A 24,561-nucleotide genomic window follows, 5' to 3' on the forward strand; every position below is an offset into this window, starting at 1 on the left:
GCCAAACAGCGAAAATTAAACTGCGTGATTAACCAGTTTGCAAAATAAAACTAGTCTGCTAATTTTCTGGATTCTTTAACTTATTATTTTTTTTTTTTTGCTTATGTGGTGCTGGGGAATCGAACCCAGGGCCTCATGCATGCAAGGCAAGCGTTCTACCACTGAGCCACCTTCCCAGCCCCTCTATTTAAAAGTCCAATATTCTAATTGGGTGATAGTGGCTCATGCCTGTAATCCTAGTTTCTCAGGAGACTGAGATTCAGAGGACCACAATTTAAAGTCAGTCCAGGCAGAAAAGTCCCTGAGACTTGTCTCAAAACAGCCAGTAAAAAGCTGGGCTGGAGGTATGGTTCATATGGTAGGACACAACTGAGCAAAATTCCAATATTCCTATAACTAGGGTAACATGTAACTAATAATTCAATCTGAAGAATTTTAAGAGTGAAAGGAAAACAAGGTGTGAGTAGCTCACAGCTGTAATCCAAGCTTCGATCTAGAGGACTACAGTTTGAGAGCAGCCCAGCTAGAAAAGTTATCTAGATTCCATCTCCAAATAAAAAGTAGGCATGAGGGGTGATATTGTTCAAAAAGAAATGTACTCATTCCTGGCCCTAGTGGCTCATGCCTGTAATCCTAGCTACTCAGGAGGCTGAGATATGAGGATCACAGTTCAAAGCCAGCCCGTTCAAAGCCACCCAGCCCTCAAAGCCACCCAGCCCAGGCAGGGCAGGAAACTCCAGGAAAGTCCTGAGACTCTTATCTCCAATAAACCACTCAGAAAACCAGAAGTGGTGCTATGGCTCAAGTGGTACAGCACTCTCCTTAAGCTGAAGAGCTGAGGGACAGCGCCCAGGCCCAGAGTTCAAGCCCAATGACCAACAACAACAAAAAAAAAGCTAAGAAATGTACTCATTACCGACTTATGAAACTCTAACCTCTATGTACATCAACTTTATAATAACTATAAAAATTTTAAAATTTTAAAACGCTGCCCTGGAAGCATAACTCAAACAGTAAAGCACCAGTACAGCAAACTCAGTTCAAATTCGCATACCATCACAAATTCACCAAAAAAAAGGAATGAAAGGGGCTAGGAGTGTAGTTTATTGTTAAAAGTTAAATTGATGGATAAAATGTAGTACACTATCCTAGATGAGCTAAGGATATAAAGCCTCAGTATTTGTTTTTATTTATTTATTTATTTATTTATTTATTTATTTATTTATTTTTGTCAGCCGTGGGGCTTGAACTCGGCTTGGGTGCTGTCCCTGTGCTCTTCAGCTCAAGGCGAGCGCTCTACTGCTTGAGCCACAGTGCCACTTCCGGTTTTCTAGTAGTTTATTGGAGATAAGAGTCTCATGGACTTTCTGGGCTGGCTCTGAACTGTAATCCTCAGATCTCAGCCTCCTGAGTAGCTAGGATTACAGACATGAGCCACCAGCGCAGGCTCAGTATTTATTTTTAAAAAGAATAAGAGGGGTTGGGAAGATGGCTCAGTGGTAGAGCGCTTGCCTTGCATGCATGAGGCCCTGGGTTCAATTTCTCAGCACCTCATAAGCAAAAAGAAAAAAGCTGGAAATGGCGCTGTGGCTCAGGTGGTAGACACTAGCCTTGAACTAAAGAGCTGAGGGGCAGAGCCCAGAGTTTAGGCCCTATGACCAGACCCAAAAAACAAAAAAATAAAAAATAAAAACAATAAGATTTGGGCTGGGAAGGTGGCTCAGTGGTAGAGTGCTTGTTTTGCATGCATGAGGCCCTGGGTTCGATTCCTCAGCACCACATAAGTAGAAAAAAGTATTCCTACTAACTTACCCGGTTAAAGCGTTTGGCTTGAAAAGTATGGCCATTTGCACAATAAAGCTTTCTCCAGCGGCGTGCACCTCTGCGGTAGATGGATTCTGAAAGTTTAATAATTTTTTAAAAAACTGAAAAAAGAGCAAGTGTGAGTAAAAATCACTTAATTAATTCTGATTTCTTCATAATTACTGAAAAATTAAAAAAGATTCTTCAAGGGATTAGATAAAAATAAAAATCAGGAAATATAAATGAATAACTCCCATTGCTGTTCTTTTAAAAAGTTTTCCCATGGATGGTAGGGGGAAAACAATGGAGGGGGTAACAATGTTCAAGAGGAAGTGTACTCATTACCTCACTCATGTAACTGTAACCCTCTGTATAGTAGCTTTACAATAAAATAAAATTTAAAAAAAAAAAAAAAAAAAGTTTTCCCAGCCTAATGCTGATAGCTTACACCTATAATCCTAGCTACTCAGGATGCTTAGATCTGAGGATCATGCTTCAGAGCCAGCCTGGTCGAGAAACTTTGTAAGATTCTGATCTTCAATTAACCACCAAAAAGCTGGAAGAGGAACTGTGGCTCAAGTGGTAGAGTGCTAGCCTTGAGCACAAAAGTACAGGGACAGTACCTAGGCCCTAAGTACAGGACTGGCACAAAAACAACAAAAATGTCCCACATTTTTATTTTGAAAAAGTTTTAAGCCCATAGAAGAACTGAAAGAATGCTGTATTCTTTAACTACTTTACCAATTCATTTTGTTCTATCACTTTCCTCTTTGTAAAATCATAAATTTTTTTCAGAATTATTTAGAAGCAGGATACAGATTTCACAAAGCTTAAATACTCTTAAAAATCTAAGTATTACTACCCGAGCTTAATGGTTAACAAATTTTCTCGATTTCCTAATGTAGCAATATTCATTTTACTGAGAGAGATAATGTCAAAATCTCCACCAGTCCATTCAAAGAAAGAATATGGGCATGAAAAGGAGAAGTTTGGAAATTCCATTATATCTGAGAAGTAGCTTATAGACCTCTATCAGATTTGAATGGAGATAGGACTCAGAAATCAAGAAAATGGGCTGCAATGGCAACTCGCAAAGTTCTGGCTCTGGACAAAAAGAAGAAACCTATTTTTCCCCTAGGTTTCCAACAGTTCTGTGAAGCTAGCTGACATGGCTTTAACCATCTGTCACTGGCAGCCCAATTAAACATTACCAAATGATCAAAACAGGCATCTCTTTCATGATTGCATCAACATTCTGTCTATTCTTTGCATTTCCCGATCTTTCTATATGGTACACCCCACCTATTTAACCCTGTATACAAACACTCATTGTTCTTTAATTTTTTCTTTTTTCCAGAGTATTGAGACACAGCATTAAAAGTTTGACCTTGAACTTTCACTTAATTCAAAGTATAACTACTTTTCCTTCTAAAGTCATAAAGATATATAGAAACCAAACATGAAAATGAGTTGCCTAATTCCCACATTAATAAATTATACATCAAAAGCAGTAATTCATGATCAAACTTAAGTTACATACTTAAATTACTAAGAACAAAGAGCAATTTGGCTCCTGCAGTCAAATCTCACTAATAACGTCTGGGCTGGAGGCTCACTTATACAGTGCTTACCTGGTATGGACAAGACCTTGGTTTTGATCCCTTGCATAACTAACACAAAACACAGACAAACCAAAACATTGACAACCACCACCTTAGAAACTCAGCAATTTCTTTTGTTTTTTGTCAGTCATGGGGCTTGAACTCTAGGCCGGGGTGCAGTCTCTGAACTCTTCGCTCAAGGGTAGCGCTCTACCACTTGACCCACAGCACCACTTCTGGTTTTCTGAGTGGTTTATTGGAGATGAAGAGTCTCTCAGGCCTGATTGGCTTTGAACTGCCATCTCAGCCTCCTGAGTTGCTAGGATTACAGGCGTGAGCACCTTGCTTCTTTTAACAATTTCTAAGGATTCCTATTGAACTGTCTAGATGCCATGTCAATCCCTTATTGTAAAGTGGTATAACAAAACTAAACATAAAACAAGGAAATTTGTTTTGTATATATTTGCATGCAAATGTGCACAGAGATGGTACAAGCAAATGGGGACAATGTTAGCAACTACCTAGGAAGGGATACATGGATAGCTGTTTTCAGCGTGGTTTCAAGTTTTCCATAGATCTGAAAACTTTCCAAGTCACATGACTTAAAATTTTATCCAGATTTCACCTGGCAAATTTAGAATTTAGGCAGTCACTAATACACTGTAAATCAAGCTTTTAAAAAAAGGGGGGGGGGGGAAATCAAATGAATTAAAAGTTTTGTTTCTGGTATCTTTTTACTGGGCCACAGAATAACTTTCTACAGGGTGGAGAATAAGTATCACTCACTATCTTCTCCCGGGCAAGGCATTCCAGGACGTTCTGGCACACAAGGAAATACTGAAAGAAAAAAACTAACATTAATTAACAACATATTAAAAGCATATGTATTAATGGAATCATTGTATTCAATATACACTATGTAAAAAATGAACTATGCAACTTGTAGGCAAGATCAGGAGGGGGAAGTGGGGAAAAGCAAAGGAAAGCATGACATTGTCCAAGAAGCATTGTACCCATCTGACTTACAGAATTGTAACACCTTTGTACAACTCCTTAATAATATCAATTTTTAAAACTTATGTATTGTACTGAATTAAACTGACCCAATTTTCAAACAGACTTTCTCTTCATTTGGGACAATGTACTTAGCTTCTTATGTCAATGTATCTGTGGAAGGGATCTATTTTACCAAGTTTATACAAAAAAAGTTTTTATGGAAACTATTATCTCCTTAAACAATGCATTGGGAGCTCAAATTATGAATTATAGTCCTTTGTTACTAATCAACAATTTTGTTTTGTCCTAAAAGAAACGATTTTCTTAAATCTTTGATGTCTTGCCTTTGCTACAATGAACTAAAAGTAAATCACAAAAATGTATACAAATGTAGAATATAAAATCTTAGAGTTCCTAAAAGACATAGTGCCAAAAAATCTAAAAATTTAACTTTATATTAGGACCTGTACATTTATAAACACAGCAAATCAAACCATTTTTCATTATAAGAACAAGGAATAGATCTTCTGTGATATACTAAAAGAATAGATCTTCTGTGATATACTAAAAGACATGGTTTAATATGAGCACAGAGTATAGGAAGAACAATTTCTGATGGTATATATTGTTAAAAGCTAAAACTTACATCCTTAACACTTATTAAAATAGATATAGTATAAAACTTAAACTTGACTAATACCCATCAATCATTTTTCTTTCCTTATTTTCTTTTTCCAGTGTTCAGGATCCAATCTAGCCTTGCACATGCTAAGCAACCACTCTACACTGAACAAGCAATCCTTCTTGTTGTTTTTTCAGACAAGGTTTTTTGCTGTGTAGCCCAGAATGGCCTGTAACTCTTTGATCTTCCTGCCTCTACCCTCTGAGTGTTTGGATTACAGGAGTGCACTTTCACACCACACTGATCAATCATTTCTCTAGGTATTTGTAGATACCTTTTAAAGCTGTACTTGGTGGGCTAGGAATGTGGCTTAGCTTGCCTAGCTTGCATGAAGCCCTGTGTTGGATTCCTCAGTACCACATAAACAGAAAAAGCTGGAAGTGGAACTGTGGCTCAAGTGATTAGAGTGCTATCCTTGAGCAAAAAGAAGCTTTAGGGACAGTGCTCAGGCCCTGAGTTCAAGACCCAGGACTCACCCCACCCCACCCTACTCCCACCCCCAGCAATAAAAAAGCTCTACTTGGATCATAACAAATTTTCTTAAATGTACTGCAAAACAATAGGTCACATGTCAATATCCAAGACAATTCTAGCAACTCAAGAGGTTAAGACTTGGAAGACGGCAGTTTGATGCCAGCCCTGGCAGAAAAGTCCATGAGACTCCATCTAAATAGTTAAATGTCAGTCCAAGACGGTATATAAATATAACATAGACTGTAAGATGTATTGATTTGCTTTCTCTAGCATTTGGAAAACTTCTGAAGGACAATCATTGGTCTGAGGCACATAGATTAAGAAGATGATACAGGGTTATATTTTTAAATGATCAACAATAAAAGTTTACAAATATAGCTCCAGAAGAGTATGAAACACTCTTTTACCATGAATCAAGAGTTCAGAATCCTTGTTTAGTTCATAAAGTCGAAAGGCTTCCTCTAGCTCCAACTGAGATGATACTGTACATGGGTCTCCTAAAAAATACCAAAAAGAAAACTCACTTTTTAAAACCCCTAAGTCAGTATACAAGTTCTATAATATAATGTTTTGGGAAATATCTGACAAGGGTAGATCTTTAGGTATTTATTTAGAGAGTTCTAGCCTCTGAAGTTGGTGACATAACTTCCATTTCTATTTGCACAAACACTACACGAGGTTCACATACCAAATTTCATAGAAAACCATTTTGTTTTTAATAACATATATTTCAAAAAAAAAAAAAAAGCAAACAATGGGCTGGGAAGATGGCTCAGTGGTAGAGTGCTTGCCTTGCATGCCTGAGGCCCTGGGTTCGATTCCTCAGCACCACATAAGCAAAAAGAAAAAAGCCAGAAGTGGTGCTGTGGCTCAAGGGGTAGAGGGCTAGCCTTGAGCTGAAGAGCTGAGGGACAGCGCCCAGGCCCAGAGTTCAAGCCCTACGACCAGACCAAAAAAAAAAAAAAAAAAGCAAACAAAAGCTATTCTACCCACACTTTGAACTCAGTGCTGCCTGACTACTGAGCATGATCAAGAGCAAGCTTTGTGTTAGTTGTGACATGGAAAGAAGTGGTGAAAGTAGTCCTACTATGACATTAACTTGGTCATTTTGTCAATGTTTTTCCCTTCATTTGAGAGCTTGCTCAAGGACTCATAGCACAGAAACCACTAAAGCGCTGTGAACTCAAGAAAGGCCCAGGCTGAGCTGTTTTAGTAAACGTACACACAGAAAAAGGAAGGAGGTAGCATCTCTCTGAGCCAACCAACCAAAGAACTAAGTAAGTCATCCCTGACATTCAAGAAGTGCCACATCTACCTGGACAATGCATTCCTCAAGCAACAAGTCATTGAATGCAAGGTGGGGCTGAGCTGAGGCCTCCCCTGTCATTCTTTTGCTCATTCCTGTGGCTACACTAAACATAACTACAAACTAGATGCTACCAGCCAGCTGGAGCCTCGGACAGTCTCAGTATAGAACCCAGGCACTTGAGGAAAAAAATGCAGTCACTACCTTTACAGCTATCTTTAAAAACAAAGTGCACCCCTCTGTACAGTATGTTCTCAAATAAAATAAAATAAAATTTAAAAAAAATAAAATAAAATAAAAACAAAGTGCTTTTTGTTTTCTGCTCTTGGCTGCTGAATCCCTGCTGCATTTTATCTTTTTTTTTTTTTTTGAGACAGTCTTGCACAAGCTGGCCTCAAATCTATGATCCTCTTTCAGCTTCCCAAATGCTGAAGTTACAGGTGCCACAGCTCTTAGCTCTTCAACTTCCTTTTTTTTTGGGATCCGGTCATGTGGCCTGAACTCTGGGCCTGGGCGCTGTCCCTCAGCTCTTCAGCTCAAGGCTAGCACTCTACCACTTGAGCCACAGCACCACTTCCGGCTTTTTTCTTTTTGCTTATGTGGTACTGAGGAGTCAAACCCAGGGCCTCACGCAAGCAAGGCAAGCGCTGTACCACTGAGCCACCTTCCCAGCCCTCTTCAACTTTCTTTTAAACTTATTTTTGAATTTCTGAGACATAATAAAAAGAAACTGGAGCTGGGAAGGTGGCTCAGTGGTAGAGTGCTTGCCTTGCATGTATGAGGCCCTGGGTTTGATTCCTCAGCACCACATAAGCAGTAAAAAAAAAAAAAAGCTGGAAGTGGCATTGTGGCTCAAGTGGTAGAGCTCACCCTGATCTGAAGAGCTGAGGGACAGCGACCAGGCCCAGAGTTCAAGCCCCACAGCAGCAAATAAATAAATAGAAACCATCTATATAGCCTGCCACTAAATTCCATCATGGTATGATTTTTGAGCAAAATCTTAGATACTTCCTTAATAAAACCACAATACCACTATTAATCTATAAAAATATCTCTGTCACATCCAAACATATTTACATGTAAAAGAAGTACAAACTGTATCTTCTACCATAAGCAAATATTTATCAAAATGGGTAAAATCCTAAGAACTGAAAGTACAACCTTAGAAGAAAACAGAGAAGCAAAGTTTTATGACACTGGATTTTGACAGCACAGCCAAAAGTAAACTGAGTAGTAGCTAAGATTTCAGGTGTGGGCCAAGGGAGCTCCATCCTAACTATGCACTTATTGCTCACTGTGGCCCTAACTTCTGCAGTCTGAGTACGAAGCAAAAGTTAAGCTGAACTTCTTTTAGCTTTTCTACAATCTTAATATTCATTTTTATCATAACTCTTAGCAACCTAAGCATATGGCTCTTATGCCAAGAATGTCTACCTTTTTGCTTAAAGAAGTACTTTATGGCCTCTCTTTGGCATATATGAATTGCTAGCATCAGTACTCTTAAGCTTGAGTAGTAGTTTTACTGTTCTTTCTATTATATCCCAGAATTATTTTCAAAGGTTAATATAAATTTCAGCATATGTATATGATGTATATTGCAGCTTTTGATTCTACAGCAGTACATTTAAGAATAAGCCAAGGGGGCTAGGAAGGTAGCTCAGCGGTAGAGTGCATGCCTTGCAAGCATGAGGCCCTGGGTTCGATTCCTCAGCACCACATAAACAGAAAAAGCCGGAAGTGGCGCTGTGGCTCCAGTGGTAGAGCGCTAGCCTTGAGCTGAAGAGCTGAGGGACAGCGCCCAGGCCCAGAGTTCAGGCCCCATGACTGGCAAAAAAAAAAAAAAAAAAAGAATAAGCCAAGGGATCCAGGTACCAGTGACTCACTCCAAATAATCACCAAGAGGTATGAGAATAAGTTAATAACAAGTATTTCATTTGTTTAAATCTAGTTTGCGTCTCTTGGGTTGAGTACCTCTGCTTTTAAGTATTGCCTTTTTGGATCTTGTTTAATGCCTGGTAAAAGCAAAAAGGCAAATGCATAACTCCAAAGTAGAATACTCCATGCAAGACAACATGAAAAAAAAAAAAAAACCAGGAAAGCAGTCTTCAAAATCCACTCTACTGTTTCAGTCTAAATTCACGTCTTAAAACAATTCACTCCATCTTCAAAATAACCAGAAAAGCAGGCTGGAGGTATGGTTCAAGTGGCAGAGAGCCAATCTAGTAAGCATGAAGTTCTAAGTACAAACTCCACTATCACAAAAATATACACCATTATCATAAAAATACACATGGGAAAAATAAATTCATCATTAATGAATTATACATACATACACACTGAAATGCCATTGAGTCTTTAAGAATTTGCAATGAAATGTATAAACATAGAAAACACTACGCTAAGTGACAGAAGCCAGGCACAGAGAGACAAGTATGCCATGATCTCAATTGTATATGAAATCTAGACAAGTCAAGCTCTTAAAAAGGAAAGTGTGCCAGGTGCTGGTGGCTCAGGCCTGTAACACTAGCTACTAAGGAGGCTGAGATCTGAGGATTGTGGTTCAAAGCCAGCCTGAACAGAAAAGTCTGCGAGACTCTTATCTACAATTAACCACTCAGAGAACCGGAAGTGGTGCTGTGGCTCACATAGTAGAGCAACAGCCTTGAGTGGGAAGAGGCTTATGGACAGTGCCCAGGCCCTGAGTTCAAGCCCCATATCCAACAAAAAAAAAAGTACAAAAGGGAAGAATCAGTGTTAGTATTCTATTGCAATGTATGGTGGCTACAGTTACTGTCTATTTCAAATCAGTGAAGACTTGGCTTTAACTTAATGATAAAAGTATCTGAGGTAGGGTTGGGAAGGTGGCTCAGTGGTAGAGCACTTGCCTTGCATGCCTGAGGCCCTGAGTTCGATTCCTCAGCACCACATAAGCAAAAAGAAAAAAAAAGCCGGAAGTGGCGCTGTGGCTCAAGTGGTAGAGCGCTAGCCTTGTGCTGAAGAGCTGAGAGACAGCGCCCAGGCCCAGAGTTCAGGCCCCACGACCGGACCCAAAAAAAAAAAACAAAAAAAAACAAAAAAAGTATCTGAGGTAATGATATATTAATTAGCCTGATTTAATCATCATTCCATTATACATGTATCAAAATATGTGCCCATGATCATACATGTTACCAGTCATGTGGTGAACTGAATTTTCTATGGAAAAAATCTATGGTGAATTGAATTTTCTAAGGAAAAAAAGTCCCATTTTCTGCTGAGATGATATAAGCTTACAATTTTTAATTTGTTCAACATAGAATCCTATTATTAAATGCTTAGCTTCTTAAATAATATTTCTCATATATCTAAGCAATCAAATTATAGTCCTGTCTGTAATCCTAGAGAAATTTTTTCTCCAGACCAGCATGCCCCAATGCCTACATGATAAAAACACATGTGATAAAATTACAGTTGGGGCTGGGAAGGTGGCTCAGTGGTGGCAGAGTGCTTGTCTTACATGCATGAGGCCCTAGGTTCGATTCCTCAGCACCACGTAAGCAGAAAAAGCTGGAAGTGGCACTGTGACTCAAGTGGTAGAGCACTAGCCTAGAGCTGAAGGACAGCGCCCAGGCCCAGAGTTGGGGGGGGGGGGGGGTGGAGAATTCAGAAAATTAGAATACTTTTTTTTTCTTTCGGTGGGTCAGGGCCTGGGTGCTGTCTCTGAGCTCTTCTGCTCAAGGCTAACATTCTACCACTTTTGAGTCACAGCACCACTTCCAGTTTTTTGTGGATTAATTGGAGATAAGAGTTTCACAGATTGTTCTGCCCAGGCTGGCTTTGAACCTTGATCCTCAGATCTCAGCCTCCTGAGTAACTAGGATTATAGGTGTGAGCCACCAACACAGAGAAATGGCCCTAAATATTGAGCTAAATATTATAATGACATTCCTCAAAATTAACTTGTATCTGTATTACAATTAAAAATATACAAAAGTGATGTACTTAAGGTAACTTCTAATTATACTTCAATGGCTTTCCATAATGTAAAATAAACAGTAGTCCTACACTAGTCTACCTTCCCACAGCACCAGTGTATCCTGTCCAAATGGAGCCCTTGATTCAGGAGACAGAGATGGGGGCTGAGCCCTGGAGTTCTCATCTCTGAAAGGTTCCACAGGTTACACTTAGCAGCAAAGATCTAGCCCAAGCTCATCCTCACCACTGCTCACACATCAGCATCAGTGAAGTACTTCTACATGCTGCACTCTTCTGCATCTGTGTCTTTTATACCTTGCTCTTCAGCTGTTTAGTTTTTCTCTTCACCCTTACCTTAAAAACCTTTATTCTTGGTTGAAACTTAGTTCAAACACTGAAGATTATTTCAGGCATACTGAAATAGATGCTGCTTCTTTTGTATTCCTACATCCCTCTTGCTACCAGACTGAGTTTTAAGAACAGGAAATGCTCTTCTGAATACACAGATACTCCATAACTATTTCTGAATACGAGTCACCCAGTCATCAAGTTTCTGACATCACTCTGAAATAATGGTTACCACAATCACTCTGATCCCATAACATTTTCTCTAAGGTAATGTTCAGTTAAAAATAGATAATTTGTTAAAATATAAGACATATATATTCAAAATTAAAGTAAAATGTAACATTATTTATTGAACTATCTTACTGCTGAAAAAGTCATTAATTTTACTTCATTTAGAGTACAAAGGGCAATACAAATACTGTATTATTTGCATTTAAGCACTTAAAAGTAAAATAAGAATGGCATTAATTTCTAATGTATCTTTCCCTCTTGAGTTGATTAGGACTCTCTCATTAAATTTTGACAGAGAATGACAAAACACTATCTCAAGTCAAATGCTTACACACAACCCTCTATACTCACCTTCCTCATCTATCCATTTCATGGTGAAAAGCTGTTCATTGTCAAAAGAACACATGTCTCGAACCTCATTGCAAAGGCCCTCAAAGGAGATGGAAGGCTCAAAATGTGTTATCATGATATCCCTGGAAAACAAAGGAGTTTTAGGTGGTTAAATGATGAAAACTACAATGCTCTGATAACTCCATAGACTCAGCTACCAACACATATTTCCTTCAGTAACAGCATCTCTGGAGTGTAAAACTCAACAATAAGTAGACTAAAGAAAAAATAACCTAGAAGCATGGGCCAACTGGTAGAGCACTTGCTTTGCAATTGTGAGGCCTTGAGTCCAATCCCCAATACCACCACCACATACACACACAAAAAAAGACAAAAATAAAGAAAAGTTGCAGCTGCACTCTAAGAGCTACAGAAGCTAAAAAGCAGAGAAGCAAGTAGGCAGGGAAGTCAAATGGCCTTTTATCACTCTTTCTGAACATGTTTTTCTGCCCTTGCCTCTTAGAAGCCTCTTCCCTGGCTTTCATAACAACAAATTTTCTTGATTCCACCCACTACTTACAACACTTAAGTCTCCTTTTGTCTCCAATCACATGACACTCCTAACCCCTCACATTATACTCCATCTTTTTCTGAGATCATGTTCAGTGTTTTAACAATCATCTGTACATAGAAATCTCCTAAATCTGTAATTTCAATCTGTGTGGTATTTAAGACTCTTGATAATATAAGTCCAACTTCCTTCAATTTGATCTCACCACCCAAACACTGTACTACAGGTAACTAACTGGTTTACACACAACCCACACATGCAGATCCTAATGAATTACTCAGATCTAACTCAACTTTCCCTTATGTGAAGGCTCTGTTTACACAGAATGGGAGAAAGTACTCGGTAACTAGACTTCAACACCACCTTCCACTTATTTTCCAAATACATGCCAACCACAAAATAGTCTGCAATTCTCAACTCATCATATACTGAGAACATACCCTCAACTAAATCATGAACAACTAGAAGACAAATAGTCTTGGACTTTTCCATACGCTTGTATTACACTGAACTGAATGTAAAAGAAACACTTTCACTCAGAACCTTATCTGTCAACAAATATACTTTTTTCGGTGTGTATATGGGGCTTGAACTCAGGGCCTGGGTACTGTCCTTGAGTGTTTTTGCTTGAGGCTAGCATTCTACCACTTGAGCCACAACTCCACTTCTAGCTTTTTGGTGGTTAACTGGATCTAAGAGTCTCAGACTTACCTGCACAGACTGCGAACCCCGATACCTAGCTCTCAGCCTCCTGAGAAACTAGGAGCCACAAGCTCCCAACAGCAGATATATTTCTGACAAGGAAATGCTACTGTGTTCTCTTTCCTTATATACATTTATGAATACTATGTTCCAGAAGCTTGAGGAGGCTTTATCTTAACTTTGACAATAACTGTCAATCTTGATGCAGTAAATCTTACAGTTTTAAAAGGGAAAGCACAGAGGCATACTTGTAGTCTCACAAAAGGAAATGAATATGACTTCACATCTGAATCTCATAGCATCTTGTGGATGCTGTGATCCACTATTACCCCTATTCTGAGTCATCTCCAGAACCCCCATTTTATTGTCCCTGCTATTGAGTGTGGCCTGTGGACAGTCTCCCCTAATCAGCCACCTTCAAAGGTTTGATCTGCCTGTACTCACACCTCCCTTCCTGAAGCAACCATAGTGACTGATTGGCTATGGAGCACAAGGGTCCTAGACACAACTCAGGAAACTCTAAAGTGTTAACTCATCCTTTGAATTTCCAAGAGAATCAACTGAGATTTCTGTTTGGACTTCTGCTGTGTCTGTGTTATGGCTTGAGTATGTCCTCCTCCAAAATTCATGGTGACACTTTCATCCCACTGAGGAGGTATTAGGAAACAGGGAACTTGGGGAAGTGATTGAATCACGAAGGCTTGAGCCTCAGGAATGGACTCAAGCCTTTTTTAACAGCCAGAGACAACTAGGATGGGCCTTTATCCTAGGATGGGCCTTTATCCTTCCAACTTTCCACCAATTGAAGACCCAGGCTTCATCCTCTCTGGATGATGCAGCAGCATGGTGCTACCCTGGAAAGAACAGAAAGACCCCTTCCAGACACCAATCTGCCAGCAGCTTGATCTTGAACTTCTAGCTTCTGAATTATGAGAAATCATTTCTGCTGTTTGTAAATTACTATGCTATTCTGTTACAGCAGCACAGCCTCACTCAGCTGCCTTCCTTCCCTCTCTTCTCTTCCACTGCCATCAATGCCAAGAGCATTCCTCACAAAAACCTGCCATCTGCTAATCTCCTAAGCTACGGATTTCCATAGCAAAGATCTTGTAATACACCTGGTATTAGTTGAGTCACATTGTTATGACAAAACACCATAAAAGGAGTAGCTCACAAACCGAAATTTATTTCTTCTGTCCTAGACAATGACAAGTCCAAGATGAAGGCATGTCTGATTTAGTGTCTGGTCAGAGCCTAACTTGTGGTTCTCAGTGTGACACCATCTAGTTATGTTCAGATGGTAGAGGTGGTAGCTGACTCTCCAAAGTCTCTTCATAAGGGCACTAATCCTATTCTTGAGGGTTGAATTACCTCCCAAAGGCCTCTCCTTCCAATAATATCATCTTACCGGTTAAGTTTCAACATAAATTTTGGAAAGGACACAAATATTCAGATCATAGCAAACAATAATACCTCACAGGATGTCCTAAGGATTCATTAATATTTATAACATTAATTCTTAATTTAAACTATAATTAGAGTAACGACTAGTGTATAACACACTATGGTTTATTAATTTTTAATTGCATATTCACATACTTTTAATAGAAGTAAAACTTCATTAGAGAAACAAAAACTCTTATTTTCTAAAAGGAAAACACACCCAGCGCTGATGGCACAGACCTAGCTACTCAGGAGGCTGTAGTTCGAAGCCAGGCCAGGAAAGTCCATAAGATTTTGTTTTCCTTTTCTTTCTTTTTTTTTTTTTTTTTGCCAGTCCTGGGTCTTGAACTTAGGGCCTGGGCACTGTCCCTGAGCTTCTTTGTCTCAAGGCTAGCCTTGAGCCACAGTGCCACTTCTGGCTTTTTCTGTTTATGCAGTACTGAGGAATCGAACCCTGGGCTTCATGCATGCTAGGCATGCACTCTACCACTAAGCCACATTCCCAGACCCCAGGAGATTCTAATTTCCAATTAATCACCAAAAAGGTAAATGCAAAGCTGTGGCTCTATCGGTAGCCTTCAGCTGAAAAAGCTTGGGACAGCACCCAGGCTCTAAGTTCTAGCCCAGGTATAACCAAAAAAAAAGTAACACACAGGGTTGAGAGCAATGATTTGAGGATATAAACTCAGCTGCTCAGGAGGCAGAGCTCAGGATTTTTTTATAACTAAAAAACTTTAAATTTTAATTAAAAAGAAAACGTGCTTGACACAAAACAATCTTTTATTCAAAGCACCCTCCAGGTTATTTATAGCCTATCTGAGTTGGAAAATATATTTTAGAATTAAACCAGAAGAGAAAGAAAGCTACTAAAGAATTTCTCTGAAGAAAAAAAAGTAAAAGTGAAGTTATCCTTTTCAAACAAGGTGAAAACAGTAGCCGAGTATCAAAGAGGAACAAGAAATGTATTCATGGATCTGGGAAGGTGGCTCAGTGGTAGAGCGCTTGCCTTGGATGCATGAGGCCCTGGGTTTGATTCCTCAGCACCACATAAGAAAAAAGAAAAAAGCCGGAAGTGGCGCTGTGGCTCAAGTGGTAGAGTGCTAGCCTTGAGCTGAAGAGCTGAGGGACAGCGCCCAGGCCCAGAGTTCAGGCCCCACAACTGGACCCCCGCCCCCCCAAAAAAGAAATGTATTCATTACCTTACTCATGTAACTATAATCCCTCTGTACAGCATCTTTACAATAAAATAATTTTTTAAAAAACTTCCTTGCACATAAAGTTAAAATCAACACATGTTAAGTATAAGTGTAAACAACAAGAATCTTCAGAAACTTTACAAAATTTTTGTCAAAATATAGTTGCTGTTGTTTTTTGAGACAGGGTTTCACAATGTAGCGGAGGTAGGCCTGACTCTTGATACTCCTGCCTCGCCTTCCTAGTGCTGGGATTACAGACATGTGTTGCCACTCCTGGCTTAAATATCTTTAAAATATTTTTTAAATGTTTCAAAAGCCCTAAGTACATACATCTTCAAGAGACTCGGTGAAGGAGTCAGGCTTTATCAACTACCATTCCTTAAATTCCAGGAACTAAAACATTTAAGGAGTTTTGTATAAACACTTCTTTAAGTAATTGGGAAAGCACCACCTTCATAACACTCCACAAGCATCAAATTCTTATTATAGTAACAAAAAGTGAGTTACAAAATTTAGAATACATATAAAGGTGTAAAACAAAGTATGCACAGATGGTTTTTTCCTGGTTTAGTTCAGCACTAACAAAAATTAATTTCTGCTCAACAGATTAATCTGTTTTATAAAGATCCGCATATGGCAATTTAGATATCGTTTTACTTAAAGTGAAAAATAAAAACTAAAGAGCTTTAATCTTGCTATTAGGCTTCAGAAAACAAATCGCTTTAAGCTTTCAATGTTCCTAGGTCCTAAAATATAAAATCTAAGCCCAGCACCTGTGGCTCACGCCTATAATCCTAGCTACTCAGGAAGCTCACATCTGAGGATCCTGGTTTGAAGTCAGCCCAGGCAGGAAAGTTTGTGAAACTCTTATCTCTAACAAACTACAAGAAGAGAAAGAAAGAAAGAGAGAGAGAGAGAGAGAGAGAGAGAGAGAGAGAGAGAGAGAAAGAAAGAAAGAAAGAAAGAAAGAAAGAAAGAAGAAGGAAGGAAGGAAGGAAGGAAGGAAGGAAGGAAGGAAGGAAGGAAGGAAGGAAGGAAGGAAGGAAGGAAGGAAGGACAGAAGTGGCACTGTAGCTCAAGTGGTAGAGCCCTCACCTTGAGCAAAAGCAGGTCAGGGAACAGCACCCAGGCTGAGTTCAAGCCACAGGACTGGGGGGAAAAAAGTATATTTTTTTTTCTAAAGTTTTAAGATTAATTGGTTTTAAAAATAAACCCAAGCCGGGCGCTGGTGGCTCACGCCTGTAATCCTAGCTACTCAGGAGGCTGAGATCTGAGGATCGCGGTTCAAAGCCAGCCCGGGCAGGAAAGACCATGAGACTCCTATCTCCAATAAACCACCAGAAAACCAGAAGTGGCGCTGTAGCTCAAGTGGTAGAGTGCTCGCCTTGAGCTGAAGAGCTGAGGGACAGCGCCCAGGCCCAGAGTTCAAGCCCCACGACCGACAAAAATAAAAAAAAATAAATAAATAAAATAAAAATAAAAATAAACCCAAGCTGGGCTCATGCCTGTAATCATAGCTATTCAGGAGGCTGACATCTGAAGATAGCAGTTTGAAGCCAGTCTGGGCATGAAAGACTGTGTGATTCTTATTTCCAATTAATTACCAAATAGCCAAATGCAGAGCTGTGGCCCAGGTGATAGAATGCTAGTCTTAAGCAAAAAAAACTCCAGGGACAGAGTACAAACCTGTGTTCAAGCCCCAGGACTGGCACAAAGTAAATAAAAATAATAAAATATGCCCAAGACATATTCATATTTAGTTCCTCTGTAGCCTCAACATAGGCTTTTCTCTTACACTAAGCATGGACTATCTAGAGAGGAATTTACTTGTAATTATTGACACACTAATTGGTTCAGGCAGGGTTACCCATGGATGGTAATACCACTGGATAAAACACTGCAGAGGAACAAAATGGCCATAAAATCTCAAGTAGCCATCTCCATCATTATAAAAAGTTAGAAAGTAATGTCTATTTTTAATAATCTAGAAGGTAAAACACAGACTAAAAGATAACGATCATGAGACACCAACTTGATAATAAAGAAAAATGTAGTATTTTGTAAAGCCCATCAACCCAATAAAAAGGAAAAGAGGTTTCTTAGAAAGTTATGACCCAGCTTTGTAATGTTGTACTGTTGGTTACTAAGTTTCAATATTATCATCTATAACAGGAAACTGATAGCTCCCTTTGAGCATAATTGCAAGGACTAAAAAAAAGTGTACAGCACCACATTCTTGAAATGTACTTGCTGTAAAAGTTTGCTCTTAACAGAGAGAAAAGAGTATCATAAAAGAGACTGTAAAACTTTTCTTTCTACTGGTTATATTTTATTAAGATAAAAAGGTCGCTGCTTGGTGCTGTTCAAAAAGAAATGTACTCTTTACCTGATTTACGTAACTATAACTCCTCTGTACATCACCTTTACAATAAAAAAATAAATTAAAACAAAGAAAAAAGGTTTTCAACTCTGAAAAACTTTAACCAAATGATTAAGGTAAGAAAAATAAGACACAGAAAAGAGGAAATAAAACTTTCTAAGCAATGTCACCATCTGTAGATTCTAAGATGGTTAACTAAAAAACAGTTAATAAAGTAGCCAGCTTAATTTAAACATACAAAAACAGGTGATATGAAGCTGGGCATGGTGGTAAGCCCTGTAATCTCAACTGCTTGGAGTGCTGAGCTAGAGAACCATTACAGTTTAAAGCTTAAAGCAACACAGAAAAATCTCCAACTCAAATACTAAATTAGAAGCCTATGAAAATAAACAATTTCATTTATAAAAGCAGCAAGCCTACAAAAACATACTAACAAAATAGAGGAATGTAACAAAATATTCAAACCCTGAGGAACAGGAATTACAAAAATCTTATTGTTGAAAAGCAGGAGAGAAATGGATAGACCTATGTTATATACCTGAACAAATACCCATACTCCACTCACTTCAAAGGCCAGGCTCAGTATCATAAAACTATCAGTTTCAAAGTAATCCAAAAATGCATACAATTCAAAAATCAAAAGGTCAGTAGGATTTTGGGGGACTTGGAGATAAGGGGAGAACTACAAAAGCCTGAAATTTATATGGGTAGAAAAATGTACAAAAAGTCAAAAATTAGTAGCAATAAAAAAAAGTCAAAATTTGCCGGGCAAGGGTGGCTCACACCTGTGATCCTAGCTACTCAGAAGGCTGAGATCTGAGGATGCTGGTTCAAAGCCAGCCCAGGTAGGAAAGTCCAATTAACCACCAGAAAACCACAAGTAGTAATGTAGCTCAAGTGGTAGAATGCCCACTTGAGCTGAAGAGCCCAGGGACAGCACCCAGGCCAAGAGTTCAAGCCCGATGACCAACACACACAAAAAAAAAAATTACAGGTACTAAAATAATATACTAGAACACTATAAATAAAAGCCCAAAATGCCAGATGTATTGAGAATAACTTTAAAATCTGAATAATAGAAAATAGAATATTTTTAGATGAGAAACACATCTACCTACAAGCCATGAAAAGGAGAAAAAAAAGATTTGATTACATAAAAATGAAAAACTCCAAACAACAGATTGAAAAATGATGACAACTTCAAGAGACAAAATGTCAATGTCTCATCAAAACAGTAAGAAAAGTAGGTCTGGATGTAGGGAAACCACCTGTAATCCCAGCACTTGGCAGGAATTATTGCCTCAGGAATTGCAGACCATCTTAGGACACATAGTTAAACATTGTCTCAAAAAAAAAAAAAAAAAAAGGTAAATTATAGTATAATAATACTGTGGAGGGCTGGGAAGGTGGCTCAGTGGTAGAGCGCTTGCCCGATTGCATGCAGGAGGCTCTGGATTCAATTCCTCAGCACCACATAAGCAAAAAGAAAAAAGCTGGAAGTGGTACTGTGGCTCAAGTGGTAAAGCACTAGCCTTGAGCTGAAGAGCTGAGGGACAGCGCCCAGGCCCAGAGTTCAGGCCCCACAACCGGACCCCCCCCCCAAAAAAAATAATACTGTGGAAAGCTATATAGAAAACATAAAGAAAGGGGCTGGGAAGGTGGCTCAGTGGTAGAGCGCTTGCCTTGCATGCCTGAGGCCCTGGGTTCGATTCCTTAGCACCATATAAGCAAAAAGAAAAAAAGCCGGAAGTGGCGCTGTGGCTCAAGTGGTAGAGCGCTAGCCTTGAGCTGAAGAGCTGAGGGACAGCGCCCAGGCCCAGAGTTCAGGCCCCACGACCGAAGAAAAAAAACATAAAGAAAGAGATCTATTTATCTATCTATCCTATCATGAAAAAATGACCATAAATGGGGGGAGGGTGAGTTACAGAAGAGTTAGAAATATGAATCTGTAGATGCACACAAACTGACAAAAGGATGGTATACTGAGGGGAAGAATCCAATGGTGTAACTCCTCTGAACAACTGTTTAATAAAATGAATACCAAGAAGTAGAAATATGTTCTGTTGGGGGAAGGGCATTATGAGGAAAACAACAACAGAGCAACGGTAAGCAATTGCAGTCATTATATTCAAAGTAAAAATTGAACTATGTAACTTAAGGGTAGGGATGGGAGGGGGAAAATGGGGAAAAACAGTGGAAGGGGTAACACTGATCAAGAAGCACTGTACTCATAACCTGACTTATGAAACTATACAACTGCTTAATACAACTTAAATAGTTGTACTTAATTGTGTCTAATTGTAATTAATACTATTTAATGAAGTAAGAAATTGTTTGAAAAAAAATCCTTAGCAGGGTGCTGGTGGCTCCTGCCTGTAATCCTAGGTACTCAGGAGACTGAGATCTGAGGATCAAAGTTCAAAACCCACCCAGGCAGGAAAGTCCATGAGACTCTATCTCCAATTAACCACCAGAAAACCAGAAGTAGAAGTGGTACTGTGGCTCAAAGTAATAGAACGCTAGCCTAAAGCAAAAGAGCTCAGGGATAGAGCCTACCTCTTGAGTTCAAACCTCATGATTGACAAAAAAAAAAAAAAAAAAAGAAATTCTGAATCCATTTATAACAACAAAAGGGGGTGTGGGGATGGGGGAGAGGTGCGCACACACACTCACATAAATAGCTCTACCTGTAGATCTCCTGATAGGATGTAGACTATCCTAAGCTGATAACAATGACAGCCTTTAGAAAGTACAAGTGTGAAACTTCAGGAAACTTTCTTATTTTGAAATCTTAGCTCTGGTGTCTGGCCTATGATAGGTATTTGACCATAGATGGCTCTTTTTTTTCTTAATCATTATTCTCAGCCATATTCCTACACTGGTTGGCTGAATAAATGACTGCTCAGTTAATAGCAGACATTTCACCTGCATGTCTCATAAGTACTCAGAATTCAATTAGTTGTTTCAGGAAATGAATTACCTTCTCTCACAAATATTTCCTTCTGTATTTCCCCCACTGACCTGCTTCTCAGTTTCTCTCAAACTTCTGAGTTTTCAGCCTGTTCTTCCCAGTTAGGGAAAAAAATCTCTAATTCATGTCAATTCTACCTCCTAACATCTCCATTGAATCTATCCTCTTTTTCACTTGTTTAGACCACTTTATAAACCTCCAAATCAGTCTTATCCTTTATCAATCCTTCTAAAATGCAGTGTCTTTCTTCCTTAAAAATCTTCACTAATGAGGAGTTTGAACTCTGCAGTCTGACATTGAAGGGTTCTCATGATCTAACCCTGTAAGCTTCTTTAACCTTTTTTCTTATCATCCTAGCAAGGAAAAAAAAGCAAGGAAAACAACCAAGCCTACCTTATTTAACTTATCACACAGTTGTTCAATGCCTAAAATGACACCATCATTCACTAGCCAAGCTTTCTACTTATCTTTTGGGGGGTATATAGGAACTGGGGATTGAACAGGAGTCTCACACTTGCTAAGCATGTGCTGTAACCACTGAGCTATGCCCTCAACTTTATCTATTTATCCTTTAAAGGCCTCAGACATCTTTTCCCCTAGGATGGCTTCCCTTACCCCCACCCCCAGCTCTCCCCAATATTCACCCTCCAAGTACCTTATATGTGCACATATGTCAAATTTACTTCTTTGTATTTCAACTCTTACCTAGCTTTCTTTCTTTCTTTTTTTTTTTTTAGTCCAGTTGTGGGGCCTGAACTCTGGGCCTGGGCACTGTCCCTCAGCTCTTCAGCTCAAGGCTAGTGCTCTACCACTTGAGCCACAGTGCCACTTTCGGCTTTTTTCTTTTTGCTTATGTGGTGCTGAGGAATCGAACCCAGGGCCTCATGAATGCAAGGCAAGCGCTCTACCACTGAGCCACCTTCCCAGCCCCACCTAGCTTTCTTTCTACAAGTCTCTTAGTTCCTCAAAGGTAGAGCCTTGTTCTTCCTACCTCAACATCCTCTGTGGCCATAGACAACATTCAGTAAATCCAGTTAAGAAATCTCTGAACATTAGTTAGCCTTTTTTTTTTTTGCAGAGATGAGGACTGAACTCAGGGCCTGCAGGCAAGTGCTCTTCTATTGACTAAGCTAAATCCCAACCCCTCTCTGAATATTTGAAATCCTAAGCAAGATTAGAATTCAAAAAGTTTATGTTTTAATTATGATCATTTCAGACATAAAAAACAAACACTCAGCTGGGCACTGATGGCTTACACCTATAATCCTAGCTAATCAGGAGACTGACTGTGAGGATCATGGTTCAAAGCCAGCCTGGGCAGGAAAGTCTGTGAGCCTCTAATCTCCAATTAATCACAGAAAAGGCCGGAAGTGGTGCTGTGCTAGCCTTGAGAAAAAGGAGCCCAGGGACAGTACCCAGGCCCAGAATTCAAGCCTCAGAACTGGCAAAACACAAAACAAAACAAGACAAAAAATCTTAGACACTCAAGCTACCTTAAAATGGACATGGCACAGTGAAAGCATTAATGTGCACAATTAATACGCATTCATAACTACAATTAGAGAAAAGAAGGAATTAGAAAGCTGGGCATGGTTGCTCATGCCTATAATCCCAGGTACTTGAAAGATGGGAGTTTGGAGGACCACAATTGAAGACCAGCCCAGGCCCTCTCCCCACAAACAAAAAAAGTTTGTGAGACTCCATCTCAATCAATGGCTGGATGCAGAGTCATACGCTTGTCATCTCAGTGATGTAGGGAAGCACAAATAGAAGGATTACAGTAGGCTGGCCTGGGCATAAAGTGAGACCCTATCTCAAAAAACAGCCAACACTAAAAGAGCTGGAAGTAGCCCAAGTCGTGAGTACCTGCCTGGCAAGCATAAGCTGCTAAGTTGGGGGAGGGTGGGGCGGATTATGATCAACTAGGTACCTCTAGGGAGAATTTTCTATAGAGCTGCTTTCTCCTCTGCTTCTTCACAAGTTTAGTTTGCACATGTTCAGTTCTGGTCTCACCAGCCTTCTCTCTCCAATTCCTTAGCGTCAGTCCCCAGAACTGTCAAGCAACTTATCTTATTATCTACTTGAAATTCTGAAAAAGCTTTTATTCATTTGACACTAGGCCACCATTTTTCTCTCTTTGGCCACACTATGAATCTGTTGCCTTTTGGCTGAGTGCTATTTCAGACCCTCCAAGCCCCTTTAGATACCATTATCCCAACCTTTAACTGAAGATACTATTTTTTATTTCCTCAGAACCATGACTAGAGCATACTGCTAAAATAATTTTGCAATACTCTTAGAAACAAGTCTTGCCAAGACTTGCTCACAGTGAAAAATATCCCACGTACTTCTTTACTGAACCAGTTGTACATTCCAAATATGCAGAGTTAACAATCTGGAGCTAGGGATGTAGCCCAGTGCTGTAAAGCTTGTGTAAGGCCTGTGTTTTATCCATAGTTCCTCAAAAAAAAAAAAAAAAAAAAAGCATTAACATCTCTTTATTGCTAGATGTGTACAGAAGGAATAACAGAGGCTCTAAAAACATTTTTTCAAGATTCCTGCAGATTTACCCATACATATGGAATGTTAAAAAAAATAAAGTAGTCCATGTGGGCATAGAGGTACAAGCCTGTAATCCAGCTACTTGGGAGGAGATAGGAATATCTCAAGCTCCAAGTCAGGTGGAGCAAAGTTAGTGAAACTCTATCTCAAAAACAAGGAGCAGGGCATAGCTCAAGTGGTAGAGCACCTTCCCAGCAACTGCAAGGCTCTGGGTTCAAACCCTAATACCATGCACATACACATAAAAAGTAGTCCAGACATTAACTGGTTAAACTCTATCCTATATCAAGTAACTTTATATAAGGATAAGCACATACAATAGCAATCTATCAGTAACCAACAAAACCTGTTTCTCTTCCTTCAAACAAACACCACTAGGTAATGATTGCAGAGAGCCACTCACTGAAGAGCTACTATGAGACAAGCAGTCTTAGCTTGGTCTCCAGTAAAATCAGATTCTCAAACTTATTAATTCCTTGCTTGAAAAACCAAGAAAAAAATCAAATTAATGTTAACTATAACTAAGAAGACATCATACTGTCAATAAGATCAATTTTAACAGAAACAGAATATTGAACATATATTTAAAAGGAATGGTCAAGCCAGGTGCCAGTGGCTGACATCAGTAATCCTAGCTACTCATGAGACTTACATATAAGGGTCACAGTTTGAAGCCAGATTGGGTTGGAAAGTCTGTGAGACTCTGATCTCAAATTAGACACACACACACACACACACACACACACACACACAAAAACAACTGGAAGTGGAGGTGTAGCTAAAGTGGCAGTGATATCCTTGAGCCAATGTAGCTCAGAGACAGTGTCCAAGACCTGAGTTCAAGCCCAGAACCAGCACACCTCCCTGCCCGCCCCCCCCCCCCCACACACACACCCTCCTCTCCAAATGAATGGTCAATTTAGGCTGAAAACAATGGGCTATTCAGATTCATCATTTACTGGGAAAAAATACTGAAATGATGTTAGAAAAAAATAGGGGAAGCTAGCTGAT

General features: G+C 39.3%; 1 protein-coding gene across 2 annotated transcripts in view; it reads right to left on the bottom strand.

Moving 5' to 3' along the window:
- Prkci (protein kinase C iota) overlaps nucleotides 1–24,561 on the bottom strand; it is a 62,152-nt gene that overhangs the window by 34,007 nt on the left and 3,584 nt on the right. The window contains exons 1-5 of one of the 2 annotated variants that reach the window (XM_042678856.1): nucleotides 21,039–21,064; nucleotides 11,747–11,868; nucleotides 5,964–6,053; nucleotides 4,191–4,241; nucleotides 1,813–1,898 (exon numbers count right to left, since the gene is read on the bottom strand). In XM_042678856.1, coding sequence (XP_042534790.1) covers nucleotides 1,813–1,898; nucleotides 4,191–4,241; nucleotides 5,964–6,053; nucleotides 11,747–11,861 — 342 coding nt within the window. In that variant the 5' untranslated portion in view covers nucleotides 11,862–11,868; nucleotides 21,039–21,064. Of the gene's footprint in view, nucleotides 1–1,812; nucleotides 1,899–4,190; nucleotides 4,242–5,963; nucleotides 6,054–11,746; nucleotides 11,869–21,038; nucleotides 21,065–24,561 lie in introns of those variants that run through there. The other variant, XM_042678857.1, reaches the window with a different exon arrangement.

Source organism: Dipodomys spectabilis, unplaced genomic scaffold, assembly GCF_019054845.1.
Source record: "Dipodomys spectabilis isolate Male_0828 unplaced genomic scaffold, ASM1905484v1 ptg000050l, whole genome shotgun sequence".
In the NCBI taxonomy this organism is placed as follows: Eukaryota; Metazoa; Chordata; class Mammalia; order Rodentia; family Heteromyidae; genus Dipodomys; species Dipodomys spectabilis.